The sequence below is a fragment of the Syngnathus acus genome, chromosome 6, assembly GCF_901709675.1.
Source record: "Syngnathus acus chromosome 6, fSynAcu1.2, whole genome shotgun sequence".
Lineage (NCBI taxonomy): Eukaryota > Metazoa > Chordata > Actinopteri > Syngnathiformes > Syngnathidae > Syngnathus > Syngnathus acus.
The window spans coordinates 6,989,605-7,006,752 of record NC_051092.1 but is presented as its reverse complement, the minus strand read 5'-3'; the positions used below and the strand labels follow the sequence as shown (position 1 = coordinate 7,006,752).

Sequence of the window (17,148 nt, the reverse complement as noted above, 5' to 3'; positions counted from 1 at the left end):
GAATTATTCTTATATATTATGTTAATAAGAAGACAATCTAGTGTATTATTATATCCCGTCTTTACCAAAACATTGGAATACGGGGAAACGAATCAAGTTTAAGCGTAAAAGTCTCTCACGATCTGGCAGCCAATCCTGTCGAGACGTCAGTCGTCTGTGGCTGAAGACAACAACTGCTGTTAGCTTTTGTCCAAGGAAAGCCAAACACGGAACCGAGACGGTAACTGTGCGTCTCTAAAGGGAAGGTAAATAATACAACCCCAAATGGGAGCTCCGATAGTTATCTCGGTGAGTAACATTGTCATCGCTTCATGAAGTGTTTCCCGAAAAAGACTACTACGCTAGCTAGCATATAGTATACATGTGATAGTCTGCTGGGTCAAAATTCTCTGCACACTTTTGTTTTAATTTAACAATGTTGATAATCTCTTGACATATTTTACAGTGCACGTGGTATTTTTAGACATTTGCTTCATTTGGAAAGTGTTGCAATGTTTACACAGACGATGCAGGTATTGTATTTCCTGTTTGTTTTGATTTCTTGTTTTCCCGAGTAAACCGATATTTTCTTTTTCAACCATACTAGAAACGATTTAACAGTTCTTACACGGTAATGTTCATTAAATACAACACCTTCATTGTGTGCGTGTATTTGGATTGCTTCGAAGTAAACAAACTTAAGTTAGTATAACTAAATCGTTGGAAGTCATGCACTTGTATCCCTTTTTGTTCCGACGTGTTTTGTACTGTCCCAATAAATGTCATCATAATTCTGTAATTTTGCTATTAAATCGTAGTTGGCTTGACTTTGATGCCATCTTTCTAAATTTGCTGTTAAGACAAGTGATTCCCTGCCCCTGGCATTGACATTTTTCTCTGAAACCGCTGGCCTATTTTTACAACCCTGCAATATTGTTATCTAGTCATAGATCCTGCCCCGACCAGGAACCAGTGAAAGAGCTATCCACTTATTCAAACAACCAACATTCCCGTTTCCCCGATGCAGATGTTGAGCTGCAAGTTTTAATTCCTGCATAACCAAGACTGTTGGGGAAGTAATTTTCAATGGAAAGAAAAAACGGATAAAAAACCCACAAACACATTTTTGTTTGTTACCGCGGTGGAATAAAACAACAAGTACAAATACTATACTCAAGGCCTGATCTGTCACCATCATAAAACTCACTACGTAAATGAATTCCTATTTCCTGCGGTCAGATCCTCTGTGTGAAAAGTGATCAAATTGTTACCCAGGTCAATGGCTACGATTTAGTGCGAGATCACGCTTTCCTCCCAAGTTTAATTGTGTTCGAACAAACTCTGACAAGGCGTTTTAGCCTGTTCAACATGAGCTGCACTAATTTGTAAGATGCACCCATTTCAATTAAAAGCCATTCATACAAGCATTACTAGACAAACAAAAACAATATAATAGTATGAAGTCTACACACGCCACAGGGTGTGTTCTCAGTAGCGATAGTAGGGTATATACTATTAGCTCATAAATAAAAAAAACAATTTTTTAAGGCATGCGTTTTTGTTTCGACCAATGCTTGCGGTCGACAGAACCGACTTGATACACTCCAAGCCCAATTGCATGGTATAGACAATATATTGAATTTTAGGTCTGCATTTGCCCGAAGATAGAGATTTGGACCCTACCATTCAATCTAAGTAATGCATGTTGATTCCATCATTGTATTGCCTTCCATGCGCACTACTCAGCGTGACAAAAATGCCCAAATTGTACGCCCGCATCACCTCGCTGTTTTCCCACTGTTCCGATTGGGGAATGCTTATTACACACTATTTTGCAAAACTTCTGCGACGTACTATATGCGTGTGGATAGCTAATGCATCCAATGTCACTTATAATGGCCTTAACAGCAGTGAAAAATCGACACTTTTTTAAGTAGAATGATCAGATGGGAAGCCGTGCTTACTGCTAAGGTAATTAAACACAGTTGCAAAACACAAATAAGTGCTTGTGTGCACTTGTCACACAGGTCTGGCTGGAACCACGTTACAGCAGAGAGCAACTCACAGCTGAAAGGAGGGGGCTGCTTAAAGGAATAGTGCCGTAATATAATAAATATTTTAAATATAACCTTTATTATCCCCACGTTGGATGAATTTGCATTGTTTTAGCAGCAATAGTAGATATGGGAAATTGAAAAATTGCATGCCAAAGAAGACATTTGTACAAGAGGCACATTGCACAAATTAAAAACATAAAATATGGTCTTTGCATCAACTATCCAATCGAATTTCTCAGCAACGTTATATATTTTGATTGTTAACTTGGACGCTTGAGATCTGATTAATATTGAATAGATTGCTTTCTTTACTACACTTGAATTGGTAAAGGCTAACGAACCCATGGGCACAGACTTTTGAATTACTAAAAGCCAGTTCTGTTTTCAAAATATCAGCAGTATTATTTTTTGTTTGTTCTAGGGAGGGCTTTATATATATACACGTCTTGATTCTTGATACACTGCTTTACATGCTTATAATATGCTTCTAGCCAGGCAATTAAAAAAGAGTATTTGCTGCATTACTCTGGATCATATTCCCAATCAGACACCTAATCAAGCTAAAAAGCACATTTATATAGCAATACGTGACGAGAAACTGCAAGGAATGTTGCCCTTCATGACTGTGGGCCTGACTTGTAGTTAGTGTAGCTCTTGGCGAGTGTGTAAGCATGTATGGGGGCTTTGTGTCTAGGTGGGTGTGTCTAAATGTGCAACATTGTCTTCTTTGGCGTGTACTTGTGAACTGACAGGACTGTCGCTGGTGCTGTTCAGAGGGGAATACAGCTAAAGATTGCTTTTTTTTTTTTTTTTAACGCGGACTTTGGGGTTCAGAATTTGGGAATTGCGTTAACTAACTACATTACCTTTTTCAACTCAATAACTAGTATATAGTGTTTGACCTTACCAACAAACGGGTGATCCACAAAGTCAGTGCCCCCAACACTGAGGTTGAGAACATCAACCTTTTTCAGGACGGCAAGTCATTGTGATGTGAATTGGATGGAAGAGAGAATAAAGCAGCCACTTATTCTACGATTAATCAAAACACGTAAAATGGAGCTTCAGCTGCAGTTTTTTAGTGTCCCAGAAGGTTGCTTTTCTTGTTGCCCAAGGATCATTGATTGGGCTGCACATGGACATTTACACCCTTGAAACTGCTGGGTTAAAATTGGACTGACCCAGGAAGTTTGGTCAGTTTGAGTATGCTGGGTCTGTTGTTTTCTTGAGACTGGTTAGTACACACCGTCATGTGAGGAGCAAAATGACATGGAACTAGAAAAGTTAGCAGTTTTTATGTACAAAAATGCAAGTAACATCAGAGAGCAGGGCTGGATGCAGAAGACATGCAAGAAAACTAGACCGACTTAAAAGAAAACTCGACGCACTGACAACTTGCATTTATTCGGAATAAAAATCTGATTGTAATAAAAATGCTTCATGTACACACCTGAGAATATTCCGATCAGATCAAGACCATTCTGATCCAAATTTTATTTCGAATGAGAGGGGTGGTTAATGTTGAACATCCGTTCAGCATGCATTAAAACACTTATTAAACACACATTTTGGAACAAACTGCCTTTACCTTGCATGTCTGTGACGTCAGTATACGGGTTTGTTATTACCGGAAGTCCTCTCGGTTCATCATAGCATGCAGAAGAGGATACAGCTGGCTCCGTGTCTTAAAGATAAACACCAGCAAATACAAAAATGGAGAAGCTCATCCAGCTGGCTTTGTGTCTTAAAGATGAACACCAGCAAATACAAAGGTGGCGGATAAATTGCAGCTTCATGAGCTCCCTTTGTTGTATGTTTAAATTATCCAGATATAATCATCAATATTTATTTGTTAAATATATTAACATACACTGAAATAATCATTCATAAGTAATATGTTAAAAGCATTTTCTATTTTCCAATGCATTGGATTTTGGCCGTACGTCACTATAGCTTGACTTTTGTTTTCTCATTTTTCTCCAGGTTTAAATAAAGGACAGCGTTGATAAATGTCAACTCTATCTTCATCGCTTCTCCCGCCATCTTCCAGCTTTTCGAACACATCCCCTCCTTTCTCAGCATGGCAGCTGTGTTCCCACTCTGGCGGTGTCACTGAACTCCACCTTAGCCCAGCACCATGGAGAGAAAACGCAGAAAGAAATTATTTTAGCTGCTCAGAACGCTTTCATTATGGACTCACTTTTGGAGCTGTGGACCAGATATGCAGTTTCATTCCCCTGACCTTGAAACAGGTTTTAACTGCTCAAAACTAAAAACCGCAACAGAGTTTCATAGGGATAACACATAATCTGTGCAGCTTCACTACGCAAAATGCTCCTACTGCCAGTGTGGATTACCATGCTTGCAGGCTTCCTGCCTGTAGTGGGGATGGAGCCAATGACAGAGGGAAAATCTGACCCTGGTCAAAGCCCTTACTTGGAGTCTCCCAACTCTAACTGCTCTCATCTCACTCTCAAACTAGAATTCTCTTCCAAGGTGGTGGAGCATGGTAAGAAACAATTGTTCTTCTCAAACATTCTAAGGAGATGATGTGCTTAATATTCTTCCTTGAAATGTGAATTTAAGACCACCACATGGGTTTCCCAAAACAACCTTTCCACACTTTTCTTCCAGAGTACATTGTGGCATTCACGGGGTATTTCTCGGCCAAAGCACGCAGCCTGTACATAAGCAGTGCCCTACGGAACGCAAGGGATGGAGCATTGGAGTGGCACATTGTCCCCAGGGAGAACCCAGCTTCTGACTTCCCCAGTGACTTTGATCTGGTCCACATCCGACAAGCTTCACCCAGCAGTCTGCTGACCTTAGAAGATCACCCCTACATCAAGAGAGTCACTCCACAACGCAAAGTCTTCCGTTCGCTTAAATACATTCCTTGTAAGTATGACTATACTGTGCAAATGGTTGGAAAATATTCATTTAAAATTATTGGATAAATGGAGCATGCATAGTGCATTTCTGAAAACACGCCGGATGTTGGCCCTGTTTATTCAAGGAAAGGATGCAATTTCCCAAAAGTGTTAAAATAGGACCAAACACACGTCAAGTCTGAGTGTGTTGATTTTGGATCGGGAATGTGTGTCTTAATATGTTTGTTTTTGGGGGTGGCAGGGAATGTCTGTGTTTGCTCACTCACAGAGGGAGAAAGTGAGTTAGTGTGGTGGGACTTGCCTGAACAGTGGGGTACCCCTTGTGCCTGACGTTGGAGAAAATACAGCAGTGTGGGCTGCAATACATACAATATTTTTATTCTTCATGATTTATTATGAGTAAACTAGCGAAGTATTTTGACATCTGCAACTAAAAGTACAGAATTCAATTGGAAAATACTCAGAAAGAATAATCAACTAATTGACAATTAGACTGTGACTGTGTGGAATTTATTTGTCATTTAATGTAAAAAAACAAATGCTACTAAGACTAAAGACCATACTAGTTGGAAAAATTGAATCAATATGCTTCTTTGCCTGTTTTTGCTTATTCTCATAAATTGAGACAAGATTACTTCCAAAGACACAAAGATGCTGTATGAGTGGTTAAGACGAATTATTAAAGAAACCCACACAGGCATCGAGCATCGCAGTTGAGTTGTGCTGTTGTTTGCTGAATGACTTTGGTATGATATGTTTTAGTTATGGAACTATTAACTTAAATATTGCTGGTGCGTTCCGCCATGCTACTGTGAGATAGAGGAAACTTGCTCAAATGCTCACCCGGACTGAGAAATCTGAACATGTAAAAATAGAATTAAAACCGTTGTAATGATTCACAAATATATTGACCTGAGGACTGAATTATTGCACAATTCTTTTTTCATTTTGTTTCACCAGCACCAGAAACGGCTGCATCTTGTAACACCACTGACAAAATGCAAAAATGGCAGTCATGGCAATCATCCCGGCCTTTTCGAAGGACCAGTCTGTCACTGGCCTCGGGTTTTTGGCATTCAACTGGGCGCCACTCCAGTCGGCGCCTTCTGCGAGCCATCCCCCGCCATGTAGCCCAGATCCTGCAAGCAGATGTACTCTGGCAGATGGGACACACTGGTAAGACTGAACAGTTTGGAATTAGGAGAAAAGTGAGCCCGTGGAGCATCCAAATTTAAGGTGTTGATATTATCATTGTCTGTGTGGTCGTGCAGGTTCTGGCGTGAAGGTGGCGGTGTTTGATACTGGTCTAAGTGAAAAACACCCACATTTTAAGAATGTGAAGGAAAGGACCAACTGGACCAATGAGAAGACGCTGGATGATGGTGAACATTGAAAACATCCTAATGTGTTTTAACGACTTGAAAGAAAAATTGTTAAATCGGGCTTTTTTTTTCCCTTCCCCATTTTCTCCAGGATTGGGTCATGGCACTTTTGTAGCTGGGGTGATAGCAAGTATGAGAGAGTGCCAGGGCTTTGCTCCTGACTCAGAGCTGCACATCTTCAGAGTGTTCACAAACAACCAGGTAAAAACCTTAAATTATTGTATTATACCGCGGCCAAATGGCTCCTTCTGCACAGTTCTGATTTCATGGGTTTAAATCAGGGGTCCGGCCTTCCTGCGCGGAATTGGCATGTTCTCCTTGTGCTTGTGCGAGTTTTCTCTTGTTTGTCCAGACTGCTCTCACATCCCAAAGCATAATTGATTGGTTAATTGACAATGGGATATTAGCCGTAGGTGTGAATATAAATGCAAATGCTTGTTTGTCTGCATGGGCCCAAAGTCACCTGTGATAGGCTGTAGGACACTTTAGTGAGGATGAGCAATACAGAGAAAGAATGGATGGTTGGACAATCACTACTATTGTGCTTAAGGAATGTTAAATTTAAATGCTTCAAATTATTCTATACAGTGATCCCTTGTTTTTCATAGGAGATGCGTTCCAAAACCACCCAGGAAAAAACGAAAATCCGCGAAGTAGAAATTATATATGCATTATTTAGAAATTTAAACATAATTGTATTGAAATTCCCAATACGTGGTGTTTCTTATTGGCCGCTAGAGGGCATGGATGTATTGCAAGTCAATTAGAAGAGTGCAATACCTTCAGAATTACCACACTTCACTAACCCGGCGGACATCATGCATGGCGAAACCAAAATGAGTCGCGGTCGCGCATGAATCTCCTGTTGCATTGTGGTCCAGTACACAACATTAAAGTTTTCTAAACCCTTCCCAATGCTTTTACTCTACGTAAACCTTCCCCATTCCCTTATTACCCATTCCCACACTGTTCTGTGCATGTATTGTACCTTTACAGTAATTAAAAGAACAAACGCGTGATACTGTCACGTGTCCCGACTCTTCTGCACCAGTTGGTGCTTCTTCCATCGTGTGTGGCCCGGCTGCCACCTCCTGCGCTTGAACTTAGTCATGTCCGCAGTGACGCACATTGTTCAGAGGCACGCCCACGTTATTAGTGTGTATTTAAACGTCGTTCTTTCATCACTTATAAACCTTCGCAGTTGTGCATTCGTGAAAGGTGAAGCGCGAAGTGGCGAGGGATCACTATATCTGTGCATTCCATTGTAATGATAATTAACCATGCAGTATAGGTAATACAGTAAGATTCTTCCACATCTTTATCGACATAAAATCCAAGTACAAGTCGTTGTGTGTTACACCTAAATCTCCATTTTACTCGCTTCGATTTTACGCAACCTTCTGTCTAACGAGGTTTGGTCATGGACCCCAATTCTTTTTGTCGTAAATAAATTTTTAGGTAGTATTTTAAATGGATGATATAACGACTGTACAAAGCTAGATGACTAGCGCGTAAACCTTAGTGCTAGTGATTCATTGAATTTCTGTGACCAATTCAAAGGCGTTAGATAATAAGAAGTTGGGTTGTTCAATCTTTTTGACAATTTGTATGTACAGGGTTAAATGTACAGGGCTAAAAGGTCAAATGTCAACAGACTTTGATGTGTGTGGAGCAAACAGACCCCTTTGGCTGCCCAACAACATGCCTGACCTAAATTAACGTAACGAAGAACCCGTTGGCGCCTAAAAACATGCCTTTCAAAAAAAAAAAAAAAAAAGACTTTCTATACAACGCGCATTCGGGGTTAACGCAATTCCCAAATTCTGAACCCCAGTCCTTGTAAAATCGAGATTTAGATGTACTTATTTATTCCACCTTGTATCTTTTTACCATGCAGGTGTCATACACATCATGGTTTCTGGATGCCTTCAACTATGCCATCCTGAAAAAGATTGACGTTCTCAACCTCAGTATTGGAGGCCCTGACTTCATGGATCACCCATTTGTTGATAAGGTCAGACACGATATAGTAGTTATTGAATTGAAAAACAGGTCATCTATCATAATATTCAAGTTGGAAGACACCCACCTCTGAGTATGCCTTTATTCCTCGATGACAGGAGGTTAACATGTTTCAGAATCATTTCAACGAATTCATCGATAGGAACACATTATGGTTATGCAATATGAATATAGGCAAATAGAACCCTGTCTTGTCTGTGTAGATTCTCACTCTAGAGTGAATAAAATAAAACTCTATTCTGACCACCCCCCAGGAGACACAGCCTCTATGGTGGCACACCACAGAGTTGACCCAAGAAGCTATTCCTTTGTCTTTAAAACGTCACTAATTTGGATGACATTTCCACCTTGAAAAGCAAAAATCCTTTTGTATCCACTTTTGTACATCAAATAGTTTAGTCAAAGTAAGCATCATTCCTGTTCACCTAATTTTTTTTCTTCTTTTCTTTGTTCATTTTCAAATTTATTTTTCATTGATATTTTTTCATTTTGATTTTTTTCCAACACATTTTTTCTTCACTTTTATTTCGTGTTTAATTTCACGCACAAATAATTTTGTGAGCAAACACTTCTTGAGAGTGATTTACCATCTTAAATATACTAGCTGAGCTTTAACAACATTTTGGATTAAATGAGAGCTCTGTAGAATAAAAAATAATAATAATTGGCTAGTGCCTAATAATTGTTTGCGGTGTATTTACAAAGGAGGTGATGGAAACAAGAATTTTTGCGACTGCACAGGAGAAAAGTGCCGGAAGATTTTCATGACTCAGTCACAGAGTTTTGGGCTGAATGCTGCAATTACTGTATTGTGATGTGTCTGTAATTTTCATTTTTCTTCTCTATTTGTTTTGCAGGTGTGGGAGCTCACTGCCAATAGAGTGATTATGGTCTCTGCAATTGGCAACGACGGACCTCTGTATGGGTATGCTAGTCCCTATATTGAAGAAATCATGCTTTATACATGCATACATGCATACATACATGCATACATACTTCCAAACATACAAACATAGGACATGACCCCCAATACTTAAACTAGATAGGGGTATTAATTAAGAATGCTTGCTGGTCATTCCTGCCACATGACATGAAAATAACATGGACATCTTTTGTTAGAACTCTCAACAACCCAGCAGACCAGATGGATGTAATTGGAGTAGGGGGCATAGACTTTGAAGACAACATTGCAAGGTTTTCATCCAGAGGCATGACTACCTGGGTGAGTGTCTGCAGGAGCACTGGTATTTCCACTTACTATATATTATAAGTCATATTTATAGTCTATATATTTTAAGTAATATAGTGATCTGTAATTTACAATACTTTGGGGGAGCGGCATGTGTAACAAGAGCTGCAAGTCTCGCAACCTTGTGTGTTATATCTTCCTCACGCTCACTCTGTGCAGGAGCTGCCAGGGGGCTACGGCAGGGTGAAGCCCGATATTGTCACCTACGGTTCTGGTGTTCGGGGGTCGGGGATGAAGGAAGGATGCCGATCACTGTCTGGCACCAGTGTCGCCTCTCCTGTGGTCGCTGGAGCTGTTACACTTCTGGCGAGGTGAATATCAAAAACTGCCTTTCATTCAATTTTTTTTTAAAAGAGTCATTCTAACCAAACTAAACCAGTTTTGAACCAGTTTAACCAGTATTGATTTGTTTGTGAAACCCATGAGAAATGAGTTGCAATAATGAGCTGCTGTGCGGTGTAGCATGGAGACTATGGAGATTACCACTCCCTTTAAAGAAGCAGCTTTTTCATGCTAGTTTTTTTTTTACCACTGTTTTGAAATACCTAGAATCTGACACCAGTGTCGTCATACAATATGTACCTGTCCTCTGATCTTCAGCACTGTGCTGAATCGAGAGTTGGTGAACCCAGCCTCTATGAAACAAGCTCTGATCGCCTCAGCCCGCAGGCTGCCGGGAGTCAACATGTTCGAGCAGGGTCATGGGAAACTGGACCTGATCAGAGCTTACCAGATCCTCAACAGCTACCAACCTCAGGCCAGGTAACACCCGTCGCATTAAGTGACCAACAGAAAAGGCCTGAATCGAGTTTCTGAATGAAAAGTGTTTTGGTGTTTACTGTTTTACTAAAATCTAATGTATAGTAGAATGCATCAGATTGTTTTCCCACTCACGCTTGGGAGGAATCAATCATACTAGTCATCCTTTTAAAGGACTTGTATCATGCAAAATAATTGTTTAAGCTTGTTAAATGTATTATTCCTCACCAAAAACACCCTACAAAGTGGTGTTTTCATCCATTCACCACTCTTGGAACATTCCTGCTCGTTCATCCTCTCGAAGCGTCCCGCCTGATCCTCAAAACGACAAGTGTTTTAACTTTGTGACATTACAAAGTGAAGAGCCACCCCCTGCATACTAAACATATGCCCAGTTTCCCAGAGCAGCTGACTCTAAAACTTGAGTTGACATTGGGCTGTTCTGATTTTGCTGCATCAATAAATTATAAAATGTTTCCACATACAGCCCGCAATGTACTCACGTACTAGTCATGGCTGTTTACTAACTTTACTTTTGTGTGGTTTTTTTAATATTAGAAAAATACATTCAAAATCAGTCCATCAAAAATAATGCGTCTTTTCTGCTCTCTCAGTCTTTCTCCCAGCTACATTGACCTAACTGAGTGTCCATACATGTGGCCTTACTGCTCTCAGCCCATCTACTATGGAGGAATGCCCACCATTGTTAATGTCACTATTCTTAATGGAATGGGTGTCACAGGCAGAATTCTGGACAAGGTGAACGCAAATCTCAAATGAAATATTTCATATAAACTGTTCCTTTAATGTTGATGCTGAAAAATGACGCAAAGAATGTACTGCACCTGACCTGATTTTTCTTCATGATGTCTCTCATTCAGCCTATTTGGCAGCCTTACCTTCCTCAGAATGGGGATTATATTGATGTGGCCGTCTCATACTCATCTGTGTTGTGGCCATGGGCTGGCTACCTGGCTGTCTCCATATCTGTTGCCAAGAAAGCTGCATCCTGGGAAGGGATTGCCCAAGGCCATATTATGGTGACGGTGGCATCCCCTGCAGAGAATGACGTGAGTCCGTGAACCCACACTTGTTTTTGTCATTGCCTTGACACCCCTTGTCATTTGTACGAATGTGCATGCATTGTGAAGTTGGACTAATATCTATGCATCACGTGTCAGTCGGAGGTGGAAGGGGAACTGACCTCCACAGTGAAACTGCCCATTAAGGTGAAGATTGTCCAGACTCCACCACGCAGTAAAAGAGTGTTGTGGGACCAGTACCACAACCTGCGTTACCCACCTGGCTACTTTCCACGTGATAACCTCCGAATGAAAAATGACCCACTTGACTGGTATGTGCATGTTAACTATCGAAATGTCCTCTACCTTTCACACCAGCAACTCTGATTTGAGTTGATATTAATTCTGAGACAACTCAATACCATGCTTTGTTTCGAATCATTTGTTTTCCTAGGAATGGTGACCACATTCACACAAATTTTCGGGACATGTACCAGCACCTGAGAAGCATGGGGTACTTTGTTGAAGTGTTGGGCGCTCCTATCACCTGCTTTGATGCCAGCCAATATGGTAAGAATACAGCTTAACATCGTACTTGACCACACTTGAAAGAATTTGCGATTAGTAGATATTTTGAAAACATCTTGACACAAAGTATGTTGCCCAAAACATTTGCTACAGCTTTAGAGAATTCTGAGAGACAAACATGTGGGCCAATTGTCTTTTTTTGACTAGGCACATTGCTGATGGTGGACAGCGAGGAGGAATATTTCCCTGAAGAGATCACCAAACTGAGGAGGGACATTGACAATGGGCTTTCACTCATTATTTTCAGCGACTGGTACAACACGTCTGTCATGAGGAAGGTCAAATTCTATGATGAAAACACCAGGTAATCTCTACTTACTCTTAACTGCTGCCCACAACTATAATGTGGTTGGTATTGGAGTAAATCTACAGAAATTGAATTGTGACAATTTACTGACCCAGACAGTATTAATCTTACACGATTAGCTGCGTTTCATAATCGATACCAAATAGTTATCACATTGTTAGATTCTAAGACTTAGGTCTCCTTGTTGCACCATTCCACCAAAGCTTTTCTGGCATTGAAGGGATTACATACAGTTACAAATAGACTTTACAGCTTTGAAAGGATATGCTGACAAAGCTAGTTTAACACTCAATGAGCTGTTTTCAAATTTTGTCAACAACAAAAAAAATACACAGCAGTACAGGGGTCACCAAAAGTTTTGAAACTGAGAGATATTTTTTTGGGTACTGATTAATGTAAAGGATTATCATTTTGATTCACACTCGGAAGTAACACATACTCAAATTACAGTTAATTATGTCATTGGGCAACAATGTTTTACAATATTTCAAATCAGATGGCAGTAAGCTTTTCTAGATGTTTTTTTTTTTTGGAACCGATTTTGAATCTCAGGTTTTTTTTCTGTAGCACTGGTCCCCAGGTCACTAAAATATCGGGCTGCATTGTGAAAGCGCTATACAAGTGAAGATGTATTATTGTATTGTATGGTATATCAAGTTCTTCTCACTTTTTTTAAATGTATTTTTTGTCCTGACTTGCAGACAATGGTGGATGCCAGACACAGGTGGTGCGAATGTGCCGGCACTGAATGATCTGATTTCGGTGTGGGGGATGGCTTTCAGTGATGGGCTGTACGAGGGCGACTTCACTCTGGCAGATCATGACAGTAATAAATATACATACATCTTTGTCTAGCTCTACTCAGCTGTACATCTATACTGTTTTTTCATTAATAAAACCAAATTAATCTTATTGTCTCTTTCCCGGCAGTGTATTATGCCTCAGGCTGCAGCATAGCTCGTTTCCCTGAAGATGGAATAGTAATTGCCAAGAACCTAAAGGACCAAGGTATGTTGTTGTGCAGCTGTCATGTTTTAACTAGGCTGCCTATCAGTGAAAATCCAATGTGTATGTTTTTTGTTTTCAAAGGTTTAGAGGTGTTAAAGCAGGAGACTACAGTGGTGGAAAAGGTTCCCATCCTTGGGCTGTACCAAACCCCATCTGATGGGGGAGGACGTATTGTTCTGTACGGTGACTCAAACTGTTTAGATGACAGCCACCGACAAAAAGGTAACTTTTATTTGTTCTGTCTTGTATCTTTTATTTGCATGTACTGTATATAACAAGCTTTTCTGGCCCATATTCAACTATTTTGTATGTTGTTCTCTCAGAGTGTTTCTGGCTATTAGACGCTTTACTTCAGTACACATCCTACAGTATGACACCTCCCAGCCTTAGTCACTCCCACAGTCGGATGCAACCACCCACAGGGACTGAGCACCCAATGCCACAGAGATTAGAGGGTAAATCGTGGAAATACATCGATTTATCAATTTAATTTGGTTTTGTCTTTTTATAGACAAAAGACAAATAATTTCGCAAAAGATGAGGAAAAATCCGACCGATCTTCAAGTTGATTTCTTTCACTTTTTGACAGGTAATCATCTTTATCGCTATTCAAAAGTTCTGGAGGCTCATCTTGGAAACCCAAAGCCCCGCCCCCTACCAGCCTGTCCACATCTCTCTTGGGCTAAACCGCAGCCACTCAATGAGACGGCGCCAAGGTGGGATTGATTAGATTCCAGTGACGTTCATCGACACAGTAAAGTTAATTTAGTGGTCCGCAAGTTCTTTTGTTATGGATGGTCGATATTATGATAAGTCACAGCGGGAACATACGTATGTAATGGTCCTTGTGCCGTTAGATGCATGCTACCTTTTAATTGGGCAAATGTAAAGAATCCGTTGATGGACTGTCTCCTTTCTGTACACTGCTAACTTTTAAGTATCGAGGTGGTTAGAGCTCAGAATGTGATGCTTTATTCTGTGTGTATACTTCTCTTTGCTTCTAGTAACTTATGGAAGCACCAGAAGCTTCTTTCTGTGGATCTGGACAAGGTGGCATTGCCAAATGTGAGGCCTTACCGTCCCCAGGTCCGACCTCTATCCCCTGGGGAGAGTGGGGCCTGGGACATCCCTGGCGGTGAGTAATGTTTTTTTTTTTTAACTTTCCAGGACGCAGTGTTTCCTAAATACAAATTGTTACAAATCCTTCTTAGAAACCCTTTAATTGTAGTTTAAAAAGTAACGTGATCTCATCACAAACTGGAACAAGGCTCATCACCCCAGAAAACCTCTGAGATGGTACTGCAGTTAAACTTGTATCATGGTCACATTTGAAATTCAACACGTTCACATTTGAAATCATCTTTCCCAATTGAAATGCCATTAATCCACTTCCAGCCCTTATTCTTGTTGTCGCCACATTGACCACTGGTGGGTAGTATGATACAGTCAAACATAGAGATACAAAACAAAGGAGTCTCTCAACTGAGCCAGTTAGCTGCAGTAATAGTCATTTTACTCAAAACATAAAGCATACATGCCTGTAAGGATTGTCTGTCTATATGTGTTGTTGCCCCCTTTGTGTTCCGTTACATATTGCTTAAAGTTTTATAACACCGCCACATCGATACCATTCGTTTCTTTTTTCATTTTTTCCCCTTTTTTGTGGGACCCAATTTAATTTATTTATAGCATAATACTAACATGCACCTTCCAGGATTTAAAAAAAAAAAATAGGATGTTACTCTCATCTAAAAGATGCATCCTGTGACATTTGGCCTCCGATGTACACAGGAATAATGCCTGGTCGTTACAACCAAGAAGTCGGCCAGACCATCCCAGTGTTTGCCTTCTTGGGAGCAATGGTTGTCCTGTCCTTTTTCGTGGTCCAGCTCACAAAGGCCAGGAGCAAACCCAAGCGCAGGAAACCCCGCATCAAACGGCCCACATACTTACAGCAGACAACAAGTGGTAAAACCCCCACAGTTTGACCAATTTGGACATGTGGTTGAGCAACGGGGTGTGCCTCCATATCGTGTACATTGCTTAAGGAACAATAACCTTGAACGTGTGGAGTTCAACCAAACTTCAATGGTGTCTTGAGGAAGATGTGTTCAACAATTGGAGTCTCTACTATAATTTGTGTGTAACAAATGTCTTGAATGTGACAGTTTTTTGTGCCGAATTTCCTTTCAAGCTCTGTGTGTTGTGGTGTCATGAACTGTCTTGCAACACACAGCTGAGTTCTGTTCTGGAAAGCCGTTTTAACCTTTTCAGCTCTGCTCAATATTATTTGACCAAAGTGTAATGTCTTTCTTTTTATATTTATTAAATTTGTTTAAATCGTCACGTACGTAGTCATACCAGCATACACAAACTGTTCCTAAAATAAGCATACACAAAAGAAGCACCTCATGCATAGCCTACATTAAAATGTTTCTGGGCCTGTTTTTTTGTTGTTGTTTATTACTTTCTTTTCCTATTATTGAACTTTGGAAAATATTCTGTTTACATGTTCTGTTGATCTCAGCAGTGAGAGATGTTAAAATACTTCAAGTGAAAATAAAAAAGCATAATGAAACATACTCTGTATTTTACGCCGAAGCAAGCACCGATTAATGGTGGTAGTGTTTGCTGTTGTCTTTTAGGACAATGAAACTCAACCTCCATGTCACATTACATGCATGCAACCTTTGTTTTCTTTGTGGGTACCTCATGCATACGTTTGTATTTGTATGAACAACTTGCTATTTAGCGTGAGAAATATCCCTCGCTTTCTGACATTCTTTCCATGTTTAATTTGGTGTGACCACATTCTCCATTGGCTGAGAAAACTGGAGCATGCACAAACTTCAATCAACCTACAATCCCCCAGCAGCACTTTGTGTACAAGTAAAATGAGCTGTTCCACTTTCTCTTTCTTTGGCCATTATCTGTCTGAAGTTTGCAGGGGCAGCAATTATTGCAAATGGAGTATTTTTTTTTTTTGAGTTGCAATGGCTTCTTGTATGATCACAGAGAATGCAAGTTGCTTTTTTTTTTTTTAGCATAATATAAATAAGCAAGCATTTAGCATACAACTCATTAAAATCTAAGAGAAGGGAAGGATTGTCACATGAAATATCACTAAGGTTACCCAAATAATTGTTAGCATGATGTATAATTTAGAAGAATTTTTATCTGTTTCTTGCAGCTTGCTGATAAGAGTCTGAATTGATTGTCATTTGTCACACAGGGGTTTAGTATTGGTTATCAGCTCAAATCAGTGATGCAGGTTGACTTCATCAGAGGTGATGTGCATCTGTGTGCAACAGGTCTGAGCCCTGACAGACTGCTTTTGCAAGCCTAATAGGCCAGGTCAGCTTGTGAATTTGTCACCCGTCCGTGGCGGAGAACTAATCTCCCCAGGAACCTTGGGAAAGTGGGAATTGACTCTGAGGCCAGCTCGCTGTTCTAACAAGATTTGGGAAAGCTGGTGGTGAGTGGAGGTCACATGCCCTCTTCGCTCCAAGGTTCCCAGGTGCCAGAATGTTCCTGTCTGGCCAATCAGGTCAACTGCTCACATACTGAACAGGCAGTTGAAAGAGACACCGTGGCGGCATGTTGAACCTTTCTCCCCACCAGCCTCTCCAGTTCAGCTCCTGCAGCCTTTACGATCACACTAAACACAAGAGGGCTGACCAAACCCCAGAAAGATTATAAGATGCGTCATGTGATCCAGAAAAGATATTTAAATTGTGACCTTACTTAGATCTCGACTTTAATACCTGCGACCCGTGACCACTTAAGCCATTCAGAGACATCCTGTCCAAACCTTAAGATTACAATTGCAGCATCTTGAGCCATTTTCCCTGACCCGTTTACACAATCTGGAATCGAGCAGCGAG

General features: G+C 40.4%; 1 protein-coding gene across 1 annotated transcript; it reads left to right on the top strand.

Annotated features, from left to right (window-relative positions):
- Window positions 1-123: 123 nt before the first annotated feature.
- mbtps1 (membrane-bound transcription factor peptidase, site 1) lies at window positions 124-15,915 on the top strand. Its single transcript, XM_037254517.1, has 23 exons — window positions 124-288; window positions 4,020-4,545; window positions 4,671-4,934; window positions 5,888-6,103; window positions 6,199-6,309; window positions 6,401-6,510; window positions 8,207-8,323; window positions 9,189-9,256; window positions 9,451-9,553; window positions 9,740-9,891; window positions 10,181-10,342; window positions 10,954-11,098; window positions 11,221-11,409; window positions 11,521-11,693; window positions 11,816-11,931; window positions 12,097-12,253; window positions 12,958-13,082; window positions 13,187-13,264; window positions 13,346-13,486; window positions 13,588-13,719; window positions 13,854-13,980; window positions 14,269-14,399; window positions 15,056-15,915. The coding sequence occupies exons 2-23, from the start codon at window positions 4,368-4,370 to the stop codon at window positions 15,250-15,252; spliced, it is 3,192 nt and encodes a 1,063-aa protein (XP_037110412.1). The 5' UTR covers window positions 124-288; window positions 4,020-4,367; the 3' UTR covers window positions 15,253-15,915.
- The last annotated feature ends 1,233 nt before the right edge of the window (window positions 15,916-17,148 follow it).

What these genes read in the sequence shown, in the direction of transcription:
- mbtps1 (XM_037254517.1), top strand. Translation starts at nt 4,368, where the DNA reads ATGCTCCTACTGCCAGTGTGGATTACCATGCTTGCAGGCTTCCTGCCT. An exon ending in CATCCCCTGCAGAGAATGAC is followed by an intron (nt 11,410 to 11,520) that starts GTGAGTCCGTGA and finishes ATCACGTGTCAG; the next exon opens with TCGGAGGTGGAAGGGGAACT. An exon ending in AAAAATGACCCACTTGACTG is followed by an intron (nt 11,694 to 11,815) that starts GTATGTGCATGT and finishes TTGTTTTCCTAG; the next exon opens with GAATGGTGACCACATTCACA.